This window comes from Onychomys torridus, chromosome 1 (assembly GCF_903995425.1).
Source record: "Onychomys torridus chromosome 1, mOncTor1.1, whole genome shotgun sequence".
NCBI lineage: Eukaryota > Metazoa > Chordata > Mammalia > Rodentia > Cricetidae > Onychomys > Onychomys torridus.
The window spans coordinates 162,445,421-162,470,275 of NC_050443.1; the positions used below are offsets into that span (position 1 = coordinate 162,445,421).

The 24,855-nt window shown below is 44.5% G+C and overlaps 1 protein-coding gene across 1 annotated transcript in view; it reads right to left on the reverse strand.

Annotated features, from left to right (window-relative positions):
* Nucleotides 1-24,855, reverse strand: part of LOC118571020 (dynamin binding protein) — a 93,266-nt gene that overhangs the window by 59,397 nt on the left and 9,014 nt on the right. The window contains exon 2 of the mRNA XM_036169883.1: nucleotides 1,343-1,497. Coding sequence (XP_036025776.1) covers nucleotides 1,343-1,487 — 145 coding nt within the window. The 5' untranslated portion in view covers nucleotides 1,488-1,497. The remainder of the gene's footprint in view (nucleotides 1-1,342; nucleotides 1,498-24,855) is intronic.

A 24,855-nucleotide genomic window follows, 5' to 3' on the forward strand; every position in this document is an offset into this window, starting at 1 on the left:
CCAGAAATGAATCCTGCAAGCTGTCCTGTGCTCTCCACATGACCACTTACACACACACACACACACACACACACACACACACACACACACACACCCCACTACCTCAATAAGCATTAACCACTGGCACTCTAACAGGTTCACTGAAGAGGGAAATATGAATTGAGTGGTCTTGGTCTTCAAAGATCTGAAAGTTCACCTGGACAAAAAGGAAAATGGAATCCTGAAACCCACACACACCAGACACACACACACACACACACACACACACACACACACACACACACACACGCCATGGAGGTTCAGAGGAGACTGAGGACAGGTCAGGAGGAACAGAGATTTTTATGAAGCTCTTAAGCTAACAGCAGCAGCATTTTGAAGACAGAGGTATGAGGATTTTGAAAGTCACAGTGTCTGGCCTCCTCAACTTCTGACCTTGCATGCCTTTGTCCTTTGGACCTCCATCCACTTGGTGTCCTACGAATGCTTCCTCGGTGCCCCTGTGTTCATGGCTATGTCAGGGCCTGAGCAAGCAAGTCTCTCTGCCTTGCTAACACCTATTCAATGATTTTATCTGAACAGAAGCATCACTTCTGCTAGAAATAATCTGCGTATCTCCCCAAAGTTGGTAAGTGTTCACAGTACCTGCTCTCAGAACTACATTCCATACTCCAACCCAGATGCCCACAAACATGAAAATTAAAGACTAAATTAACTGCATGATGTGTGATGAAAAGGTCTGCCATTCCCCAGGGCAGTTAATGGAAGAAATCCATGTTAATATTAATCTCAGAAATAGAAGAAAGATAGCCGGAAGTACAAACATGGGAGACAGGAGCATCCAAGGCAGAGGGTGGCTTTAATCAGTGTTGCCAGTGCAGATCCAAGAAGGACTGAGTGGGATAAATAAGGCTCCCTGAAGAGAATGGAAGACGGAACAGGAGCTATAAAAGGCAGAAAGCCAGAGGGATGAGGTGGAGCGTACTTACATCTTACATCCCACTCACCTGACGCCGGCAAAGAGCAACGATAAATACCAAGAGTTCTGAAGAGAGGAATAATGCACAGTTTGAGGAGGGGAACAAGAGTACTAGACATGAAAGACAGAGCGTTGGGAAGGGGAGAGAAAGACAGACAGAAACTGGGCTGGGGCAGCAGGTGTCTAGCCATCCAGCCTCCACAAGGAATCAATATGGAGAGTCGGGCAATGGCGGAACCTCTCCCCACAGGCCAGAGCCACGTGTGAGCGCAGAAGGAAGACATGGGAAAAGTATAAGGACTAACTTGGGCTTCGCATTTGACCTTTATCTTTAATATGCAAAGGAGAGGAGGGAGTACCTCTTACCTGTAACATCCTCCTTCTTTCCTAGAAGCCAGAATTCATCCACCACAGCCAACACCTCAATAACATCTCCCACAAAGAGTGGCAGTTCCTCTGAGACGCTAGGGCAGAAGTCAAAGATGGCTCGGACCACAGAGCCAGCCTCCATGTTCCGCAACCTGGAAAGCCCAGAGCATGAGAAAACAAAGATATTTAAGACATACTATAAACCTGTTTCTTTAAAACCTAAAAATTAAAATATGAAGATAATATAAATGCAATATAAAATATAAAGTTGTTTCTTTAAAAATAATAATTTCCAGCCGGGCGGTGGTGGCGCACACCTGTAATCTCAGCACTCGGGAGGCAGAGGCAGGTGGATTTCTGTGAGTTCGAGGCCAGCCTGGTCTATAGAGCTAGTCCAGGACAGCCTCCAAAGCTATAGAGAAACCCTGTCTCGAAAAACAAAAACAAACAAACAAACAGAAATTTCCTTATGTGTCTTCATTAGCTTCTCAGTGTAAGCCTAGAATTGGAAACAAACAACAATAACAAAAAACTAACAACTAGCCCAAACTGTAGAGATCAAAGATTCAAGTAGAGGAAGGCAGGTTTCTGAAGTGCTGGAAGAGGGAGGTAAGGACATTACTGTTTTACCATGACTAAAGTTCTAGGCAATACAGTGCTTTTAAAATACAGTATTTAAAATCCAAAGACTTGAAATTGCATACAGCATTTCATCCATTTCCCATGACAATAGTAAGACAAGGGTGATGACAATCTGCAAGTTTAGATAATCTAATTTGTTCAAGTATACACACAGCAGGGTCAGGACTCACACACCAAGATTTAAAACCCACAGAAAAAGGAAGTCTATGAAAAGAAGGGCCGGAGATGGTGTCTCTAGGGGATATTTAGTACCAGCAGATCAGGCATTTCTTTCTGGTTTAAAGATGCCAGTGGCCCAGCCTGCACTGTTGCAGGTCTGTACCGCAATGCATGATGGGTCTGTTACTCTAGTGTGTAGGGCTGGCGAGCTAAGGATGTGTCTATACATTAGAAAATAAGGGAATGAGGGGCATGTGTGTATTTACTTGGGAATGCCCAGCCATGATCAGACCCACATTCTCCACATGCCTTCTCAGAGGCTGCACAGGGCACAGCTCAAGCTCTCCATGCTGGCCAGGGCCCCATGTTTCTTTATTCTCCTCCAAGACTCCTTCAGTATTGTTGAAGGTGAAGGTTTTTTTCATCTCACACATGACTAACTTCATCAAAAAGCACCAAGATAGGCCAGTGAAGTGGCTCAGTTAATAACGGTGATTGTCTCCCAGGCTGGCAACCTGAGTTTGATTCCCAGGACCTATGGCAGCGGGGAGAACCAGGGGCTGGAGGGATAGCGCAGCAGTCAAGAGAGCTTACTGCTCATCCAGGGAAATGAGTTTGATTCCAGCACCCATGTCAGGTGACTCACAACTGCCTATAATTCTAGCTCATGGGAATCCTAAGCCCTCTTCTGGCCTCTGGGGGCACACACACACACACACACACACACACACACACACACACACACGGTATACACACACACACAGATAGAGAGATCATGCAAGAGACAGTAAATAAGTGCATATAAATATTTATTTATTTATTTATTTATTTATTTATTTTAAAGATGTATTTGTATACAATGTTCTGTCTGCATATATCCCTGCAGGCCAGAAGAGGGCACCAGATCTCATTACGGATGGTTGTGAACCACCATGTAGTTGCTGGGAATTGAACTCAGGACCTCTGGAAGAGCAGCCAGTGATCTTAACCTTTGAGCTATCTCTCCAGCCCCAGTATATAAATATCTAAAGAGAACTAAATGTCCAATGGGAAGAAAATGATGATAGCTATAACGGTAGTTTATGACTTTCACTGGTGTGAAAAAAATGTCGGAAGCATCTAATAAACAGTTCAGTATACTGTCATTTTTAACCATGCTCCATAATTAAATATTATGCATTTGATTTGGACTGTCAGGTCAAAGTAGCTTATTCTTGTATTACTGGGATTTTTTTTCAGTAATGAGATGACTGGGGCCACAGCAGAAACAGAGAAGTGGTCACTGCATTCCTCACCACAGGCTTTCTGCTCTTGGTTTCCTTTCACGGTGCTTTGCACAGAACCCAGGGCCTCATGCATGCTGGACACATGTTCTACTACTGAGCATCTACTAAAAACATCTCATCGGTTGTGCCTGGTGGTTCACACCTCCAATTCCAGCATTCAAGGGGCAGAGAGTCAAGCAGATCTCTGTGAGTAAGAGGCCAGACTTGTCTACATAATGAGCTCCAGCTAAGCCAGGGCTACCTAGTGAGAACCTAAAACAGACAGACAGACAAACAAAAACCAATGCTAATATTTATGTAAATAGACTCTGAAGAGACAGTGTAGTGTGCATGTGCAACACTAGGCTTCTTCAGTGAGACAAAGAGGAAAGTTCAATAATGTGAGCAGTCCACGGAGTCCTCTTTAAGGGCAAAGAATTTATTAGGGAAGGAAAACTCACTAGACAGAACAGAGGAATTGTCGCAGGATCCTGGAAGGGTTAAGCAGAGACCCACACTGTTCTTCCACCTGAGATCATCCCAGCGTCCAAGTCCCATGAGGGAGAGAAGAGAACACCGCTTATGTGCATCCCAGGTCTTAAAGGGTCCTGAGCGACCCCAGGGGCATGTACTTCAAGGTGATGGGCAGGTGTAACAGTTACCTGCTACCTCACTGGGGGCAGTGCTTCAAGTCATAGCTAGAACAGCTCCCTAGTTCAAATCCTAACTTTACTGCTCTTTAGCTTATTCACCCTGCACACATCACGTAAACTCTCAGGTCTTCCGTTCCCATGACCTGAGAAATGAAGATACTAATACTTTCACAGTACAAGAGGATGACTATAATGATAAAGATCAATGACCAACACTTACACAGTGCTTCCTCATTCCACACACTGCACTGTGTACCACATCAGTGAATCCTCACAATGACCTGCCTGTTTATTAGTAGTTCCCATTGGGCAGATAAGGACACAGGTTCAAAGAAATGATAAATTCTAAGGTCATATACTAAGTGTAGGGTAAAAGGACCAGCCAAGGAAACCCACCTTGGCCCTGAAACCCAAGCCAGTGAAAGAAACACAGTGGCCCTGAAACCAGAGCCAACTCTGCCCCTGACCAACTGAACACAAAACCAACCAATCCCTGAGCAAGAAAACTAACCAATTCCTGAGCAGGAAACCAAACAACCCCTGAGCACAAAATCTAGCACCCTGACCCTGAACCCAGAGCCAGTGAAAGAATTATGCCCTGGCCCTGAAACTAGAGCCGAAAGGCTAAAAAGGGCCAGTGAAAGAAACCAGAGCCAACTCTGTCCCTAACCAACTAAACCAACCCATCCCCGAGCACAAAACCCAGCCAATCTGAGCTTGTCCAAGTTCAAGGGGATCAAAATCTGACCAATCCCTACCAGAAAACTGTCTCCCTGGAAAAACTCCGCCCCTAAGAAGCCCTACATAAGCCCCTCCGCCTGTTCAGGTACCAGCTGTCCTTTCCCACCCTGGCAGAGGCAGACGCTCTCCTGGATTCCTCCTTCCCAAATAAATCTCTTTCTTAACAGAGTTTTGAGTATAGATCTTCTTTCATGGGTGAGGAGCAGAGTCTCTCCTGGGAAACCCTTGAGAGCAGAACAGAAGGAAAGGGCACCTCTGCTGGAAAGCTGAAGACAGGCAGAGCAGAGCTCAGCTGTGGATAGACCATCCTCTACTGCCCCCCCCCCCCAGCTTCCGGTATAGCCTGACTTCCTGACAAGTCAGGATACCTTTCTCCTCACAGCTTCAGGTATATTCTGACTTCCTGACAAGTCAAGACACCTTTCTCCTCACAGCTTCAGATATAGCCTGACTTCCTGACAAGTCAGGATATCTTTCTCCTCACAGCTGTGGGTATCCAGAATATCTCCCTATAGCTTCAGGTATAATCTGACTTCCTGACAAGTCAAGATACCTTTCCCTCTAGAGCTGTAACACTCATAATAAGTCAGAGACAGAATGGGAATCCAAATCCATCTGCCACCAAAGCCTTACCCAGTGTGCTGTGTGGATGTGCTGAGGACATGACCGATATAAAAGCTTCTCAATAAACATTAGTGCCTATTATAAATCACTCCCATAATTAACTACAAGTTCAAATCTGTGTCACTGATCACCAAAGAACATACTGTCTTCGGGTAGATAAACATGTGAGTGCTTCCTATTTCAACAGGGTTAATTTAATTTTGACCGTGTTTAAAAATAAGCACATGGGGTCGAGTGTGATAGCACATGCCCATAAAACCCAGAACTCAAAAGGCTGAGACAGGAGAACTTTGAGACCTAGATCACCCTGGGCTAATGTAGTCAGATCTTATATGAAAAAAAGCAAAACAAGACACATCATGTGTCTTTCTGACGTCTCCCAAAGAAGACACTGAGTGAACATGGTTCACTCAGACTGTCAGAAGCAAGGTCATTACTTCAGCCGTACAGTACTGTGTTGCATTTAACCATAGCCGCAGTCCTAGACAGTCACAAGTCGCCAGGCCTTCTTCCTCGGATGCTAGCCTGCTTCTTCTTTCAGCTGATCTCCTTCATCAGCTCCACTTTTTTTTTTTAAATAGATTTATCTATTTTTATTTTATATATATGGGTATTTTGTCTATATGTATGTCCCTGCACCACATGTATGCCTGGTGCCTACCAGAGGAGGATGTCAGATCCCCTGGAACTAGAGTTACAGTTGTGAGCTGACATGGAGGTGCTGGGAAGTGAACCTGGGTCCTCTGGAAGAGCAGCCAGTGCTCTTAACCACTGAATTCTCTTTTCAGTTACATCACCCTCCAATCAGCTTTTCCACCTGTTTTTAATTTTATCTTTTTCAAGACAGAGTCTTACTGTGTAGCCCTGGCTGGAACCTGCTATATAGACAAGGCTGGCCTTGAACTTACAGAGATCCAACTGCTTCTGCCTCCCAAATGTTGGGACTAAAGGTATGCGCCACCATACCCAATTCAACCCACTTTTTAGTTTGCTGTTTACAATCCAGAGCACCAACATTACTAAAAGTTCCCACATAACTAAAGTAGCCAAACTCCAGATGGCAGGCTGACACTCCCAGAGGTGAAGGACACACGTTTGGTACTGGAGGTTTTCCACAGTTTATGTGCTCTGAGGCCCCTTTCTTATTTTCTGGCTGCCTTCCAGGCACCTGAAGTTACCAGATGTCAGATTTCTGCAGAAGGGTAGTGTCTAAGAATTTTTTAAAACAGAAAACCAAGCATAGTATTTGACAACTCTCTTAGCCATCTATGTTATTAAAACAAGAAGTCCTCAGGGTTAGATCAAGATGGACATAATTTTCTGCTACATTTTCTCAGAGTTCTCACTGTCTGACTAAATGGACAGCTTGTTCTCTGAAGTGTTAAGAAGCAGCCTCAGGTCCACTGATTTCTTGCACTTTAGTCCTGGGAGCTGAAAGGGTTAAACATTCCTCTTGGCCCCTTTTCACACTTCTGGACTATGACTCACACGCAGAGGAGAATCTGGTTCAATAAAGTCTTTTACTAACTGACCTCCTACTCTACTGGAGTGAGTGTGTAATACTAAGAAACACACACCCTAGAAGGGCACAGAAGTCACAGCCTCCATGATTCATGTGTGTAACCCGAAGGTGGGGCTTGACATCCCCTACTTTACGTAGGTGATAGACTTTTCCGGAGTTGTTCATGCCCTGTATATACTCTGAGAAGCGCCTATTGTTACCCACACAGGGGAGCATTTTAGATGCCTGAGGGTATGCTTCAAAACTTAATCATTAGTGGTTTCCGTAAGCTGTTCTAACTCCAGAAGAAATTTTCAGAAGAAACTACAAGAAGAGGGGCTGAGGGAAAGCTGGGGAAGTTATTGTCCAATACAGCACAGTGTCAAGGACATTGAAAAGATGCAGAATTCCACCCCCTCCTACCCGTGAATACCTGTTTCCTCCTCTGAAGAGGTGCTCTGCATTGCAAATATAAATATCCTTGGAAAGATGACTCTCCAAACCCTTTGGAAGGTAAAGTCTGTGAAGGAAGCTGTTCTGCCTTTGTCTACAGGTCTGCAGCAATACCAGCACAGTACAGCTTAAGTGACAGACAGAACCTGGTGGGAAGATCTGAAACTGCTCATATCGGAGCCCACAGTTCTGCTCACTGAAAAGTAAACCAACTGTCTCGGGCAGAAATAGTTTCAGTCTCCAGTTTGTCTAGGTTGGATTGGGTGAGCAGTGTGAGCCCTCCAGGTCAAGTGTGGGGACCCCAGGCTCCTTGGTTCTGAAAAGTCCAAAGGACACTAAGAACAGTCCAAAGGACACTAAGAACAGCTACCGTCTGAGTGCCCACCACGCCACATGTGCCAGAATGACCCAGGAGCCTGTGCCATCTGCTGCACTGTGGGCAGCAAGGTTCAGATCCCAGCACCACCCTTTAGCAATTCACCCAAACTCGCCAGCTAGTAAACCGCTGACCCAGAACCAGAGTTCAAGCCTGGGGGCTGCTAAACTCATGTGTTGTTGTTGTTTTTACTAAAAACATTGCTTTTCTTAAACCACAGCAGTCTGTTCTTCAAAACCCAAGAAACCATCACTTTCCTCTTTTGTTTCTTCAACCTGTTGTTAGAAAAATTGCCAAGCATTGAGGCAGAAAGAATTTTACAATTATAGCCATAGTTGTACCATAACATCTGACCACAGTGGCTTTATCATATACCCTCTAGCTCCTTATTCATCCAATTTAGTTCCCAGGTAAGATAAAGCTTCGGCTCCAGTGGGCAGAGCAGGCATTGGACAGCCTTTTGACACAATTCTAGAAACAGTGCTCCTCTGCTCCCCCACCACGGCGCGTGGAGGCTGCTCCTCCCTGTTGTAGATAGCAATCTAACCCCTAACCCAGAGCAGCTTCCCTGGGGAGAAGGAAGTTGAACTCTCTAATAACCTAAGCACTAGCCTGGAAAGGAAATAGCCTTATCCATCCAGGGGGAGGGTATGTCTTAAGTCTGCAGTGATTGAATGTGTATGCGTGTGACCAAGTGTCCATGCGTGTGTGTGTGTGTGTGTGTGTGTGTGTGTGTGTGTGTGTGTGTGTCCGTGTGTGTTCATCCATTTGTGTGTCAGTGTGTGTGTGCATGTGTGCATGTACCAGAGACAAGAGGTTGAAGTGAGGTGTCCTATTTTTAGTGTTTTTACATATTATTTATTTGAGTGTGTATGTGTGTATGTGGTATGTGTGTGTGCATGTCTCAGAGCACACTGGAGGTCAGAGGACAACTTGCAGGACTCACTTCTCTCCTCTCATCATATGGGTTCTAGGGATCAAGCTCGGGTCATCAGGCCTGGTGATGCACACCCTTACCCACTGAGCCATCTTGGGGACCCTCTTTTGAGATGAGGTTTCTCCCTGAACCCAGAGCTCACTGCTTCAGCTGGACCAGCTGGCCAGCAAGCCCACTCCCCAAATGCTGAGGTTCTAGGTGCACACTACCACCCTGGTTTTCTACGTGGTTGTTGAGGATCTGAACTCAGCTTAGTTTAGCCCTCCCACAGCTGTCCCTTTGCAAACATGCTCTAAGGATGCTAATCTTGGTGATTCAAAATATAGTGCACTGCAGTCATTATGATTCAAGGAAAGCTATGAACCATTGTCCCCTCTTGAAGGGGCACAAATCCTGGCACAATAATGACCACCACAGTCAGGCAAGAAGCTCTTTTAATTATATGTCTTTATACTTGCCTGGGGGCTGGAGAGATGGCTCAGCAGTTGAAACCACCGGCTGCTCTTACAATGGACTAAAGTTAGAATCCAGCACCCCTGTCAGGTAGTTGATAGCCCCCAGTAATTCCAGAGCCAGGGAATCCAACATGCTCTTCTGGCCTCTACAGACACATAGAAGAATGTATGCATGCATGTGTGCATGTATACATACATATACATACACACAAATACATTTGGGCCAAGTGTGGTGGCACATACCTTTAAACCCAGCACTCAGTGAGGTAAAGGCAGGAAGGTCTCTGTGAGTTTGAGGTCAGCCTGGTCTATATAACGACTTCAGGGACAGCCACGGCTACATAGAAGAGACCCTGTCTCAGAAACAAACAAAACAGGCCCTTGTTTGGCCACATTGAACTGTTTTAAACTTTGTCCCATCTGTTCAAGATGCTGAGCCCTGTCCAACCTGAACAGTCCACCTGGGGCAGGGGGCAGCTCAGCAAACGAGTGGAGGGCCCTGGGTTGGAGTCCCCTGCCTAGACTCATTTCCTGCCTTGTTTACATGCCATTTCTTTTATTCATAGCAGGTTACACCTTTCCACATATTTAAATACATGCTTCCCATCACTATTTCCTCCAAATGTGCCCATCTCTCCTCCATAAGACCACCTCCATCTTCTATATTTCCATTCTCACAGACTTTCTGTATGTCATCTTGAAGACTGGGCACATAAAGCATTTTTAAGTCTTTATTTTATATGTGTGGATGTTTTGCTTGCATGTATATCTATGCACCAAATGTATTCCTGGTAGCTGCAGAACCCAGAAAAAAGTAAATTTCCTGGAACTGGAGTTACAAATGGTTGTAAGCTGCCATGTGGGTACTGGGAAGTGAACCCGGGTCTGGAAGAGCAGCCAGTGCTCTTAAACACTGAGCCATGTCTCTAGCCCTGGACATGTGAAACTTAAAGCTATAAAAATAATGAAAATATTCAGAAATAAGATTTTACATGTCATGCAGTCCAAATGTCCATCAGAAGATGGATAAATGAAATGTGCTACACATATACATTTATTCCACCTTCTTAAAAAGGAAAAAAATAGTAACACATACCACAGCATGGATGAAACAAGAAGACATTATACTAAGTGAAATAAGCCAGGTCCAGGGACAAACACTGAAGGGTTCCATGTAGAAGAAGCACTCAGAACGGCCAGAGTCACAGACACAGGAAGGCAGTGTCCAGGGCAGGGAGATGAAGGGAATGGCCAGAACTAGTGCTAAGTGGGTAGAACTGTTCAGTTTGAGGAAATGAGCAAGTTCCGGAGGTGGACGATAGTGAATTAATGATGCAAAACTGTACACTTAAGTTCAAAATGGTAAAATTTATGTTATATTCGTTTACCACAGTAAAAAAAAAAAAAAAAAAAAAAAAAAAAAAAACCATTTAACATCTTATAAAATAAGACGGAATGTAAAAGAAAGAAAGCCTGGGAGACTCTGATTATTTTTAATAAAAACCATATCCACAAGCCTGGGCACACTGTTAAAAATCTGAGATCATGAGCTGTAAACTTTTACCCCAATAGATACTGTTATCAACCAGCTTAATGAGTAATTTCCAACATGGCCTCTGGGGTAAAGGTCTGAACTTGGTACACACTGTGGATACAGAACATCAGCTCTTCCAGGTCTGTCCTCCAGCCTGCTCTATGCCCCAAGAGCAACCTCAAGCTCCAAATCCAGGTGCTTGCCTCTGGATTCCTTCTGGTTCAACCACTGGATTAGCAGAGATCTAAAGGCAGAGGCAGAAGCAGAGGTTCCCTCCCTGCTGGGCTGAGATGGTGATGTTGCCCCATCAAAGGCCATAGCCAGGAGGCTTTCTCCAAACAGCACTCTAGCCCCGTCAAGTAACTATTCCACCTCCCTGCCCTGGAGCTAAAGCATCAGCCTTGTTGTAAAGTATAATCCTTTACTATTTTCCCTAAACTCTGTCCATTCTAAGCTCAAATTCTCAGACTGGAGTAAGCTGCTCTGGAACAATCTTTTTGTATACTGTAAATATGTACTGCTCTCACTGGTTAATAAAGAGCTGATTGGCCGATGGCTAGACAGGATTTTCAGGGCAGAGAGAATGCTGGGAGGAAGAAGGGTGGAGCCTTGGGAGTCTTGAGAAAATGAAGATGAATCGGGAGATGAACATGCTGAGATAAGGTACCGAGTCACATGGTATAACATAGATTAAAATATGGGTTAATTTAAGATGTAAAAGCTAGTTAGTAACAAGCCTATGCTATCGAACGAGCACTTATAGTCAATAATAAGTCTCTGTGTGGTCATTTGGGAGCAGCTGGAGGGACAGAGGTGACCAGCAGTCTCCACCTACAGTAAGCTCTCTGCTTCTGCTGAGCCCCAGAGTGATACAGGCCCAAAAGATTCCTAGGGCTCTATGCACTGGAAACAAACAAACAAAGGTATTATGTTTGTACAGCTCATTTAAAATTGTAATGGATAATTAAAAATAGATTAATAACTGGTCATCTATGATAATCATACTCATAGCCATGTTAGTTATGTCTTCTAGGTATACACAGAGATATTTCAGATAGACAGGTAACCTTCAAACACTTCAAAGGTCTACAGAATATGGCATTTAAAATATTTTTAAGATTTAGACTTTCTGGACTGTTCTTGCCTGGACTGCTTGATCGACTGGACGTACAGGACCCATAGAAAGGTGACCACTAAACTTTGCTTGACAAAATGGTCCTTCGGGAGTCTTGCAGGGTAGACAGAGACAGCCGGCAGCCTGGACAGTCACCTAATGTTCCTTTGTAAAGTTGGGGCATTTGTCTTCAGCCCACAGGGCTAGAGTCTCTCGGTCACTTCTCTCAGTGTCCTGTAGAATGTCTGGCAGTTTCCTCTGCGAAGCAGGAACCTGAAGGACCAAGTAGTCCAGGCAAGAACAGTTTCTTGTCCAAATGGCTATTTTTGCCAAGGTGAAGATAAACTCCATATGAAGTGTCTTCAATGCCCATCCTCCTCTCTGAAGTAAAATGGTGCTGCCAGGAGCAGATATGTCTCACTGTCCAGAAAGTCTAAATTTTAAAAATATTTTAAATGCCATATTCTATAGGTCTTTGAAGTATTTGAAGTTTACCTATCTATCTGAAATATCTCTATGTATATGTAGAAGATTTTTTAAGTAACATGGCTACGAGTATGATTATCATAGATGACTAATTATTAATCTATTTTTAATTATCCATTACAATTTAAAATGAGCCATACAAACATAATACCTTAAATATGAGTAGAAATATGCACACAGTATAACAAAATTAACTTTTAAGTTTGTATCAATAGACTAAAGTCTATATCAATGTAAAACATTTTGGAGAGATGGCTCAACAGTTAATGTTTGGGTGGGAGCTCCACCTCAACCCTTGGCACCCTGGCATCCCTATACCCAAAGAGTCTAGAATGTTTGGGTGGAAGACCCACCTCAACTCCCCTCCCCCATCTCTTTCCCCAGTCCTGTCTCTTCAAAGCCCACCAACACCACTCCTCCCCAAGAGATGCTCAAGACCACTCCCATACGGTATATAAGCTGCATCCCAGAAACCAGACACATGGTTTTCCAGTCTCTCGGCCCCATCTCCTCTGGGGGTGTGTGTGCAGAGAATCACCCAAGGAACGCTCTACCCATTAAACCAGGGCTTTTTCTAATTTGGTCTGATTTGGATTGCTGTGCCAGCAGAGAGGCTTATCGGTGCAAAAACTTATCAGTTAAGAGCATTTGCTGCTCTTGCAGAAGACCTAGGTTTGGTTCCTAGCACTCACATGGTGTTCTAGGAGATCCAATGCCTTCTTCCGGATTCCACAGGTGACACACATGCACGTGGTACATATACTTATAAGCCGACAAAACACTCAAACACACAAAATTAAAGAAAACTGTAAAAACACATTGTGCCTGGGCCCTTCCTCACTCTCCCCTCAAAACTTAGCCAGTACATTCTCTCCGAAAGCATGAAGACACTGTCTACATCCAGAGCTTTATGGAGATCTTGAGATTTCCCAAGTTTTATAACTGAATTCTCCAGAAAACATGACCTCCAAAGAATCCATTTTAAAGATGTAGGTGCCCACAGTGAGAAGTGTTCACCTTCGCAAGCAACAGCATGCTTCTCTTTCTGACAACACAGACAAGTGCGGCTTCTCCGTGTGGAAGGATCGGAGGTGTCAGAACACGAAGTCTAAAGCAGCTTCAGGAAGGAAGGAAATGAGAGACTAGGAAAACGGCATTTCCTCCACTGCTCTGTGTCCCCCAGTTGACTTTGGACCAGAGGTCAGCAGTTGTTGCCTGGTGATTCCTCAACGAAAGTTCCAAAGGATGAACAGGAAGTGCAAACGTTACAAACTGTGGGGACACCTCAGGCGGGGGAGGGAGGTCACAGGGCTTTTCCTCAGCACCACCCCCTCCTCAGCACCCCCATCCAGTAGACTCTGGCTCTACAGCCTACAGAACGCTGGAACAAAGGAACCACACTCCAGCTTGGAGGGGATGAGTAAGGAAACTGAGGCAGAAAAATAAAGGAGTTTCCAGCAACAACCTGTCTTAACATTTCCCCTGCAACGGCTGTCATGTCTCAAACTTGTCCGGAGGAGGAAGGCGGCATTCTCTGCTCATGGGATGGGGTGTGTGGCGCAACTCCCGCCAATCACGGAAGGGCCCTTTAGATTTGAAGTGAACGCTATGCAGAAAGACCCCAAGGTCCTCCTGTCCACCGTCCCAGCAGCAGCTGGAACTAAGGCTCACACCTCACACCCAGTGAGCTGACACTCCCTCTCTTTCTGGGTTTAATCCCCCCCCCCAATCTCTTTTCAAAAAAGAAAGGAAGGAAGGAAGGAAGGAAGGAAGGAAGGAAGGAAGAAAGAAAGAAAGAAAGAAAGAAAGAAAGAAAGAAAGAAAGAAAGAAAGAAAGAAAGAAAGAAGTTGCCCATGCACCTTTACACCGATTTTCTCTTTTGAACAAAACTGTGTTTACAGAGGCAGGCCCCATGATTAATGTTTTGAGACCTACAACATTTTAAGGCATTTACAAGAGAATTTTTTTTTTCAAAAGACTTAACCTAGGAGTTCCTTAAAGTATGCTCTCAGACTGACATTTCTTAAATCATGCATGAATCTCATTTATGAGTGGAAATTTAAAAACCACTGACTCGTAACTAGATAAATGGGACATGTCTCAGCTGGGCAGCTTAACGACACATTAAAATCAGCAACCCCGCCACGGTACAGATGTAGCACGCACAGAATCTATACGATAGCAGTTGCACAAGCTGAGATTAAGGTGAAACCATAATGTGAAACTTCAGGGTGCGGCCTCAGATAACAGCGCTGCAAACAAGTGAAAACAGGCACCCTGGAGACGTTTTTCAGGAGAGGTTCAGAGGATTTCTTCCCACAGTGCTCCAAGCAAGAGGACACCTGCTTCAGAGATCTGGGACGCGGCGGCATTGTGTTTCTTTTCTTATCTACTGGTTCAAGTAGGAGCTAGCCTTTCAGCCTGAGAAGATTTAAACAGACACAGGAATTCCTTTATCCTCCAGGCCATGTTGGCCTGCAAAGCATTCTGGGTGCTTTGGGAGAAATCATCAAGAAAGGAATTAAGGAAACTGAAGATTCGGAGAGAAAGAACATGGAGACAACAGTCTGGCTGGAGTTAAAAATATCAGCAACTATTCCCAGGGTGGGAACTCGGGCCATTTTAAGGAGTACAATATCCAAGCACCTTGGAAAACAGGCTTGTAGCTTTTCACAAACAACAAAAATGACCAGGGGCCTCTTACAGACAGTAGGGTCACCGTACTAGGCAGAAGCAGGAGTCTTCTGTAGCTCCTCTCCAAGGTGAACAAGGGAATTCGCCAGGATGCAACATGCCCAGTGAGTGGTTTAGAGGGTCAAACAAGGACCTGATGTCCTAACAGATACCAGGCCTTCCCCTGACACAGGGGACCACACCTTATCAGGCAGTGCATGGGAAAGTGAAGGAGGAGAGCTGTGGTATTTCAGTCTTGGCTCACATTCATTTATTACAATTTTGATTTAAGTTTTAGTTACAGTAATAACTGAATAAAACACACCAGGAGTTAACAATATTCAATATGATTTGGTAAGGGGTACCACTCCCCATAGGAGTTAAGGAAGGAGAAATGTTTATAATTACTACAAGCTAAATTTTAGTAAGAAAAGGACTACTACACACTCTCTGATAGAGAACTGCAGAGCACATGCAGGGCGGCATCTAATGGACACATTGGACATGGAGTTGGCCATGCACACAGTAACAAGGCCTGGAGGACGAGCAGCAGAGTGTGCTGTGACTGCAGAACAATAAAGAAGGGACAGGCATGGTGGCATGTGCCTTATGAGTTCAAAGACAGCCTGGTCTACATAATGAGTTCCAGACCAGCTAAGGCTACATAGTGAGACTCTGTTTCAACCCACCCAACCCACCCCCCCCAAAAAAAAAAAAAAAAAAAAAAAAAGGAAGACACATCTAATCCTCCTGGGGATGAGGGGATTCAAAAGTGGGAGGGGTCAGGGTCACCTTATATACATGGAAGTTTGAAAGTGAGCAACAACATGCAAAAAGAGATGAATCTATGGGTAGCATGATTTTTAAAAATATTTTTTAAATCTTTATTTTTATTTCACGTGTTTGGGTGTTTAGCCTGCATGTTAGTCTGTGCATTACATGCATGCAGTGCCTGAAGGGGCCAGAAGAGGGCGTTATAGCTCTTGGGACTGGAATTTCAAACTTGTGAACCACCGTATTGGTGCTGGGAATCGAACCCAGATTGTCTAGGAGAGAAGGGCAGACAGTGCTCTTAACTGCTGAGCCATCTTTCCAGCTACTACATGATTTTAATAGCAGTTGGGATAAGATCAAGCTAGAAAGAAATGGGAAAAGATTTATATCACAGACAGCCATGATGTAGAACAAAAACTGTGCTTTAATTATGGTACAGATACTAATGGTAACATCTGGCAGTTGACATAAGCTGGAAAGCTAATTGACTTACAAATAGCAAAACAATATAATCACTGGCCAAGTAATTAACTATGCCCTAGAGCAGTGCTTCTCCATCCTTCCTAATGCTGAGACCCTTTAATACAGATTCTTTGTGTTGTGGTGACCCCCAGCCATAAAAACTATTTTCATTGCTACTTCATAACTGTAAGTTTGCTATTGTTAGGAATCGTAATACAAATATCTGTATTTTCAGATGGACTTAGGTGACTCCTGTGGTAGGGTCATAACCCCCAGGTTGTGAACTACTGACCTATCAACTCCACAGTCCTGTGTTGGGCCAGCTAGCACTATGATTCTTGCTCAGACATGGGGGTCAGAATTCATGGTTTTGTCTGTCTAGTTCCACATGCCATTTTGTTTTGCTTTTACAACAATAAGTAAGGGGGCTGAAGAAATGGCTCAGAGGTTAACACACTAGCTGCTCTTGCAGAGGACCAGGGTTCAGCTCCCAGCACCCACATGGCAGCTCCTAACAGTCCTTAACTGAGTTCCAAGGGGTCCATCACCCTCTTCTGACCTCCAAAGGTACAGGCATGCATGCAATACACATACATGCATGAAGGCAAAGCTCTCATACACATAAAATAAAAACAGTAAATAAATCTTTCAATAAAACTTTAAAAGAAAAAAATGAATAAACAGTTGAAACAGCACATGTTTTTCTGTGCTTTGAGATGATCACATGCCCCTCCTTCATTCTGGTACTGTGGTAATTACATTTTCAAACGTTAAACATTTTTAATCCTCGGGTTGAATGCTAGCCCTTTTTAAACTGAAAGTTTTGAGTTGCGCCTATTTTTAGTTAGAGATTTCTATGCTGTGTTTTTAACTGGAGTCCCATAGGATCCAACATCCTCTTTTGGCCTTCTTGAGTACTGCATCCACATAAAGTAAAAAATAAAGAAAAAAAAGACAAATCTTAAAAATAAAATTAGAGATCCTAAGGAAGAGGAATGGGGGAATGAGCTACTAATGAATGAAAATGTTCTGGAATTAGTGATGACAGGGTTGGGAACACACTGAAAGCCACTGACTCATATATTTACTGGGATGTTTTTTATGATATATGATTATTTTAATTTAAAAAATGAATGTCTCTCCTATTTCAGAAATCTCAGTTTACACTCAATATGTCAATGGTTTACATGAATACTCTGCCTTGAAAACCCGCAGACACTTACACAGCTTAATCCGTCCCCATCTCGGAAGCTTTTCCGGAACTTCCTGTTTCAGTAAGTATTTTATTCACACAACTTCCACCTGCTCTAGGGTGGAAACAGGGGCAGCATGGTGTCTGGTTACTTGCACGTTCACTGGGTGGGAAAACATCAAAGAACCATTTGTTGAGCCAATGAGATAGCTCAGCAAGTAAAGGTACTCAATTGGTGACCTGAGTTCAAACCCTGGAACCCACATAGGGAGAGAACTGACTCCTACAAGTTCTCCTCTGACCTCTACACATGCGCTATAGCCACACACACACACACACACACACACACACACACACACACTGAGTACTGAGGTGCCCAGAGCCTTCTGTGCTGTAGAATAACCCCTCTGTACACTGTAAATATGCATTACTCTCATTAGTTAATAAAGAAGCTGGTTGGCCTATAGCAAGGCAGGATAAAGTGAGGAGAGACAATCAAATTGAGGATACTGGGATGAAGAAGGGCAGACTCAGAGAAGACGCCCGGAGACACAGAGGGAGCAGGACATGCTGAAAGACAGGAAAAGCCACGAGCCAGCCACATGACAGAATGTAGCTTAATTTAAGTTGTTTTTGTTTGTTTATTTTCTGTTTTTTGTTTTTTTTGAGACAGAGTCTCACTTTTGTTTTTTTTGTTTTTGTTTTTTCGACAGGGTTTCTCTGTGTAGCTTTGTGCCTTTTCTGGATCTCACTCTGTAGCCCAGGCTGGCCTTGAACTCACAAAGATCCACCTGCCTCTGCTTCCCAGTGCTGGGATTAAAGGTGTCCGCCGCCGCCGCCGCCACCGCCGACGACGTCACCGCCACCGCCACCACCTCCTGGCTTAATTTAAGTTGTAAGAGCTAGTTAGTAATAAGCCTTAGCTATTGGCCGAGCATTTAAAACTCATATTCAGCCTCTGGGTCAGTTACTTGAGACCAGGCAGTCAGGACAGGAAAACTCTGCCTACAGTTATGCATTCTATGCACATGCTCCACCCATAAAATAACGAGCAAATTAAAAATGGTAAATCATATTTACTACTAAGTTGAATTAATAACTATATAAATAACTGGATCTGACCCTTAAGTGAGAAAGCATGAGTTTCAATTTCATCCTCCTCCTTTTTCGTGTGTGTGTGTGTGTGTGTGTGTGTGTGTGTGTGTGTGTGTGTGTGTTTTAGACAAGTCTTTTGTATCCCAGACTGGCTTTGACTCACTAATATAGCTACAGATCTGCCATTATTTGTCACAGCACCTGGTATATGTGGTGTGATCCAAACCAGGACTCCACTTGTGCCTGGTAGACTCACAACTGGGCCCCAGCCCGAGTTTCAATTTCTGACTCCACTTGTCTAACTCTGTGACCTTGGGAAGGTCAACTCAGAATGTTAGTTTCTTCATGTATAAATTAATAGTCATCTACTTCACAGTGTACAAGGATTAAACCTGAAATGTCGCTAAACATCTGGAACACCTCCTAACAAAAGGCAGGCACTCAGAAAATGCTGACTGTGATGGTGACAGCCGTGGAGGGGTGGAGGGGGGGGGCGGCGGAGGAGGGGGGGGGTGGAGGGGGGGGAGGCAGACCATCATCACCCAGACTGACTGCAGCACAAATACAGCGGAGGTGGCATTTGTGGGCGGAGCTAACTTCTCTAAACTGCAACAATGCTCTGGAGAAGAGGGAGGACTGTGACACTGTGGTTACCAGTCATGGGGAAAGAGCAGCCGACATCCCTTTCTGCTAAGCTGTACGTGAGCTATGTACTCATAACACACCTACAAGGGTTTGGCAGACACAAAGGCGATCTCTACATATGGGCCCAAGAAAACCTTTGCAAAAGGCCTTCTGGGGAGAAAAGGAGGATATGAAATTAATTTATTTGCTTTCATTAAAAACAAAAAAACAAAAAAACAAAAAAACCTGAGCCAGGCGGTGGTGGCGCACGCCTGTAATCGCAGCACTCGGGAGGCAGAGGCAGGTGGATCTCTGTGAGTTCAAGACCAGCCTGGTCTACAGAGCTAGTCCAGGACAGGCTCCAAAGCTACAGAGAAACCCTGTCTCGAAAAACAAACAAACAAACAAACAAACCTGTATATCTAGGAAAGAGCATTGACTCTGCCATTAAATCACTAAACATAGGCGTCTGACTCTACCTGTCTTCTCTGAGGACCTACCACAGTGGACTCCTGTAAGCTGCCCACAGAGCTCATCTCCCTCTGCCTTGTCTCCCACACTGTGGCTAGGAAAAAGCAAACCCTCACACTTCTCTATGCCTGGAGTTCTTCCACAGCCTCTTGCAATAAAACCCCTCTGCTGGGCAGACACACCTTGTTAAGATCTCATCCCCACCACAGGTTTGGCTGCATTTCCTGCCACCGTCCTTCTAACCATGCACCCCACTGTCTCGCCAAATCAAATACCATGCCAGCAGTTCTCTGCAAGGCACATGTAACTGTCCTCTGCCCAAGTGGAAACACCGCAGATAGATGCTGAAACACAGCAAAGCAACTGTCGTCACTGCAGACCACAGTGTAATGCAGCATTTCGGATCACATCACCAGCCTGCAATCATAGGCTGCTTTCACCTCCATTACCTTTTGGATACACTGTTGCTTCCTTGCTTAGGCATGGATAATGAGTATTTGTAAATTTTTGGAATTTGATTTGGGATTTTTTTTTTTTTTTAGATAGAGTTTCACAGTGTACCCTGTAGTGGATAGCCATCCCAGCATTGGCCTGGAAGCTCCAACCTCCATTGAGGCTTCAGTAATGATCACGCCCACAAGGCGTGGCAGAGGAGGGAGCGGAAGACCGAGGAGCAGGAGGAGGTGGCTCTCTTGGTTCCGGGACGCGGGACGCAGGAAGAGACCGAGGAGAGTTCTCCAGGGAACACCGCCGGACTGCCCTATACCTTTGCCAGACCCTGCAACCTACCCCTTCATTTGTAAGTTACCCCACAAAATAAACCTCCCTTTTAACTACATGGAGTGGCCTTAATAAATTTCACCAATAGTACCCCATGCTAGCCAGGAACTCACTGTGTAGCCCATACTGGCCTCAAACTTGTAGCAATCCTCCTGCATCAGTCTCCCAAGTCTTATGGTTGCAAGCATGTGCCACCATGCCTACCTGAAGTGCTTTTTATTTTTCACTCATTGCTGCAAGAGGAAACAACAGTAAGCAGCAAATCATCCCTGATTAACATTTGACTTACCAATGTTAATTTTAATTTTAAGCATTCCAAGTCATAATAAGAGACAACTGACCCGGTTTGAATTTCCTCTATGGAATATAAGAGTAAACTTTGAGCATATTGGTCAAATTCACTTGTAAGCTTTTCACTGATTTACTGTTAATTAACGATTTAATCAAAGCAAACCTATTACTAACATGACCAGCCTCCTTGGAGCTATAATCAGTTTACTGAAAGCCTTTCTCTATGTCTTGGTTTATTAATGATTTGGCTTTAAAACTAGATGAAAATACTGTCACTGAGATATTTTCTTCTTAGAACCTTTGACTCAGTGACAGATCAAACATAGCAAACTTCAACAGCATTCATCTGTGTTACTTAAACACTGGTTTGTTCTCCTACAGAACCATCAGGTGATGGACAAATGCAACAAACCCCCCAAAAAGAAAGAAAGAAAATGAACCTGGATTTCTTCATGTCCACAGTGATCCGGACACTGGAATTACTCAATCTAGACACTGGCAGGAAGAACCTGGGGCACTGACAGCTGTGGGCTCAGAATCTTCTGTCCTAGCACCATGACCACCTGACACTCCCCCACCCCCTCACCCCCCAGTCGCCGGCTCCAGGACCACGGCAGGCACCTGCAGAGTCTGGCTCCAAAGCAAACTCATTCTCCCCTACCTGCCCCCCTAGGGGTCCTCAGTGTTTCCAATAACAGATCAACACTGTTAGAGAACAACATCCCAAAGAGGTTCTGCCACTGAGCTCTGGGAATCCCTAAAGCAACACACAGTCCCTAAAGAAGCAAGCTAGAGGCCCCCCATTCCTCCCCTGACACCCGGGACTAGGTAACATGGAAACTGCCTTGCCAGATAGTCACAAAACCCTTTCAAGGCACAAGGTGTTTAAATGGAAGTGGTTGGCTGTAGACAACATCATTCCCTGACACTCTGAACACTCTAGAAGACTCCTCAGAAATGACCTCAGGGAGAAACCAAACTATGTGGTCTCTTCTATTTATAGTGACTGAGCAATCTGGAACCTTCTGCAATGGTCATCAGAGGAAAGGGAAAGTTGAAGCTAACTCACTATAAAAACAAGAGTGAAATTGTGCCAACCAAGCTCTTTTTTAAAAAAATCTATATTGTAGGAAATCTTAGGACAAATGGCCAGTTTCTTCAACAAATAGATTATAAGCAAAATATTTAAATTTAAACTTAGAATAAATGAATTAAAGACTGCTTACAAAATGGATGAACTGAATACTCTGTAATTTTCTTGCATCTATTTTTTAAAATGAATTATTTAAGAAAATAATGGGGCTAGGGAAATGGCTCAGTTAAGCCGCACAAGACTGATGACCCCCAGAACCCACATAAAAGCTGGACTTAGCAGTATTCACAGCTGCATCCCAGCATGTCCCATTAGGAGGTAGCAGCACACACAGCTGCATCTCAGCATGTCCCATTAGGAGGTAGCAGTACATAGCTGCATCCCAGCATGTCCCAACAGAAGACAGCAGCACACACAGCTGCATCTCAGCATGTCCCATCAGGAGGCAGCAGTACACAGCTGCACCCCAGCATGTCCCAACAGAAGACAGAAGCACATACATCTGCATCTCAGCATGATGTCCCATCAGGAGGCAGCAGTACACAGCTGCACCCCAGCATGTCCCAACAGAAGACAGAAGCACATACATCTGCATCTCAGCATGATGTCCCATCAGGAGGCAGCAGTACACATAGCTGCGTCCCAGCATGTCCCAACAGGAGATAGAGGGCAGAGACAGGACAATCTCCAGAAGCTGGAGTGAGCCTGGTTTATGCAGGAAACTCTGCCTTGAGCAAGATGGAAAGGCAAGGATCAACAACTGAAGGTTCTGAAGGTTCTCACTGGACCTCCACAAGTGAACTGTAGTACATGTGAGCTCATGAGAGACACACATATGCAAATAAATACATATATTTAATTAATTAATTAAAAAATTGCTGTGGAATAATCCTCTTGTACACGGTAAAGATTTGTCACTCAAATTGGTTTAATAAAATGCTGATTTGCCAGTATCCAGGCAGGAAGTATAAGCAGGGAGACCAAACTAAGAATGCTGGGAAGAGGAAGGGCAGAATTAGGAGTCACCAGCCAGATGCAGAGGAAGCAAGATGTGAAGGCAGAACTGAGTAAAGGTACTAAGCCATGTGGATAAACATAGATAAGAATTATGGGTTAATTTAAGTCTAAGAGCTAGTGAGTAATAAGCCTGAGCTACTGGCCAAGCATTTATAATTAATATAAGCCTCTTTGTGGTAATTTGGGAAGCAGCTGCTAGGCATTTGGGAGTTGTTGGTGAAACAGAAATCTCCGCTTTAAAAAAATGATGGTGTGTCTGTAATCTTAGCACTTGGGAAGCTGAGATAGGACCACCATGAGTTTGAGGCTAGCCTTGGTGCACTACAGCAAACAGCAGGGTCTTTGCAGATAAACTAATCTAAGCCTTATGGGTAGAGATCTGTTATAGTCAGCAATAGAACTTTACAGAAGGTTCCTTACCTCACTGAGCTTCTCTACATGAAACAGAGGCCTAAAGCACTATCTTCCACATCATCATTCTGAAGATTAAATGTGCTGGGCATTTACGGAATTGGCTAACAAGCTCACTGATGGCACATTATATTACATTACCATATCATATTATATTGGACATAAGGTCTCCCTACATAAACCAGGCTAGCCTTGAACTTGCAATCCTCCTTACTGCCACCATCAGTTCTAGCTTCCTTTCATTTGAATTTGGACACTAATGAAACTCAGTAAATGGGACCGATGACATAGAATAAGACACTTACTGCTACATTTGCTGTTGCAGGAGAGAAAGTGAAGACACAGAAAGAAATGAGTGCACAGGAGCAGATTTGGACGAGACCAGACAGCAGCGCTTAGGAGCTGACCAGACTGTAGCCGGAGTGGTGAGCGCTGGGTAGGGGCCATACCCGCCCTGGCCTCGGGACAGCAGACAGAGTCCTTGCAGAAGCTGTCTGCTAATATCCCACACGGTGCTGTGAATGTCAGTTCTGGCCTATGAGGCACAACAGCCCAGAGTGAGATCCAGAACAATACTTTTTGTTAGAAACAACAGAAAAAGGGGGGGAAAAGTGTCTACTTTATTAGGGATGGGAGGAGAGAACAAACTAGAAAGGGAGGTCATGGGGTGTGAGGCTAGGGAGTGAAGGACAGCTCGGCACATCCATTGCAACTTTTTCTGCTGACGGAGCAGGCTCATTTATGCTAAAAGAATCAAGTCATGAGAACAATGCCCAGTGTGCACGTGGCCCAGGACCCATGGCTGGAACGTCAGCACCAGCCATTCTCTCCCGGTCCCACTCCCATCATGGCTGTCAGCATCACAAATCCTTACCCTGCTTTCAGGAAAAGGCAGCATGCCCTCCCCGCCCCCAGGGGAGGCTGGCACAATGGCAGTGCCTCTCTGGGTTGATGGTGTGCTTGGCTCTGCTCACACTGTCAAGGAGCAATGGGATTCCACTACCTTAGAAGGAAGCTGAGAACTCTTTTCTTATCCCCTACCACTGTGGGTTTCCTGTCTCTGGGTCACAAGGTAGATGCATATCTAGGGGCACAGTAATGGAGGTGCCTGGGGTAACTTGGCAGGAAAAAAAAATCTTCTTTTGTATAGTGTTCTCTCTCTCTCTCTCTCTCTCTCTCTCTCTCTCTCTCTCTCTCTCTCTCTCTCGGAGATCAGCTGCATTCTGGAAAGAAGCAAGAGTTAATGCAAACTGGTAACAAACATTCCAGCAAATCAGGATCAAGAGATCGGAGGAGGAAGTACATTTGTGTGGAATTGAACTTGCTGATGATAGGAATGTTAACTTAGGAATTTGCTCACTTCCTGCTATTTATACAGTCATGTGTCTATCCATATAGGACAGACCACAAGACAAACAGAGATTAGGAAAACAAAGTGAGTATATGAGGGTCTATTTTAGTGTGAAAAGAAAACAAAAAGTCAGGTGCAGTGATACTGCATACCTGTAATCCCAGCACTTAAGAGGCTCGGGCAGGAGGGTCCTTGCAAGTTCCAGGCCAGCTTGGTCTATACAGCAAGTCCAGGCCAGAGGCCAAGACTACACACTGAGACCTTGACTTTAAAAACAAACAAACAAAAACTATTTTCTTTATTCCATTCATTTTGTGAAAGGGAAAAATGTGATC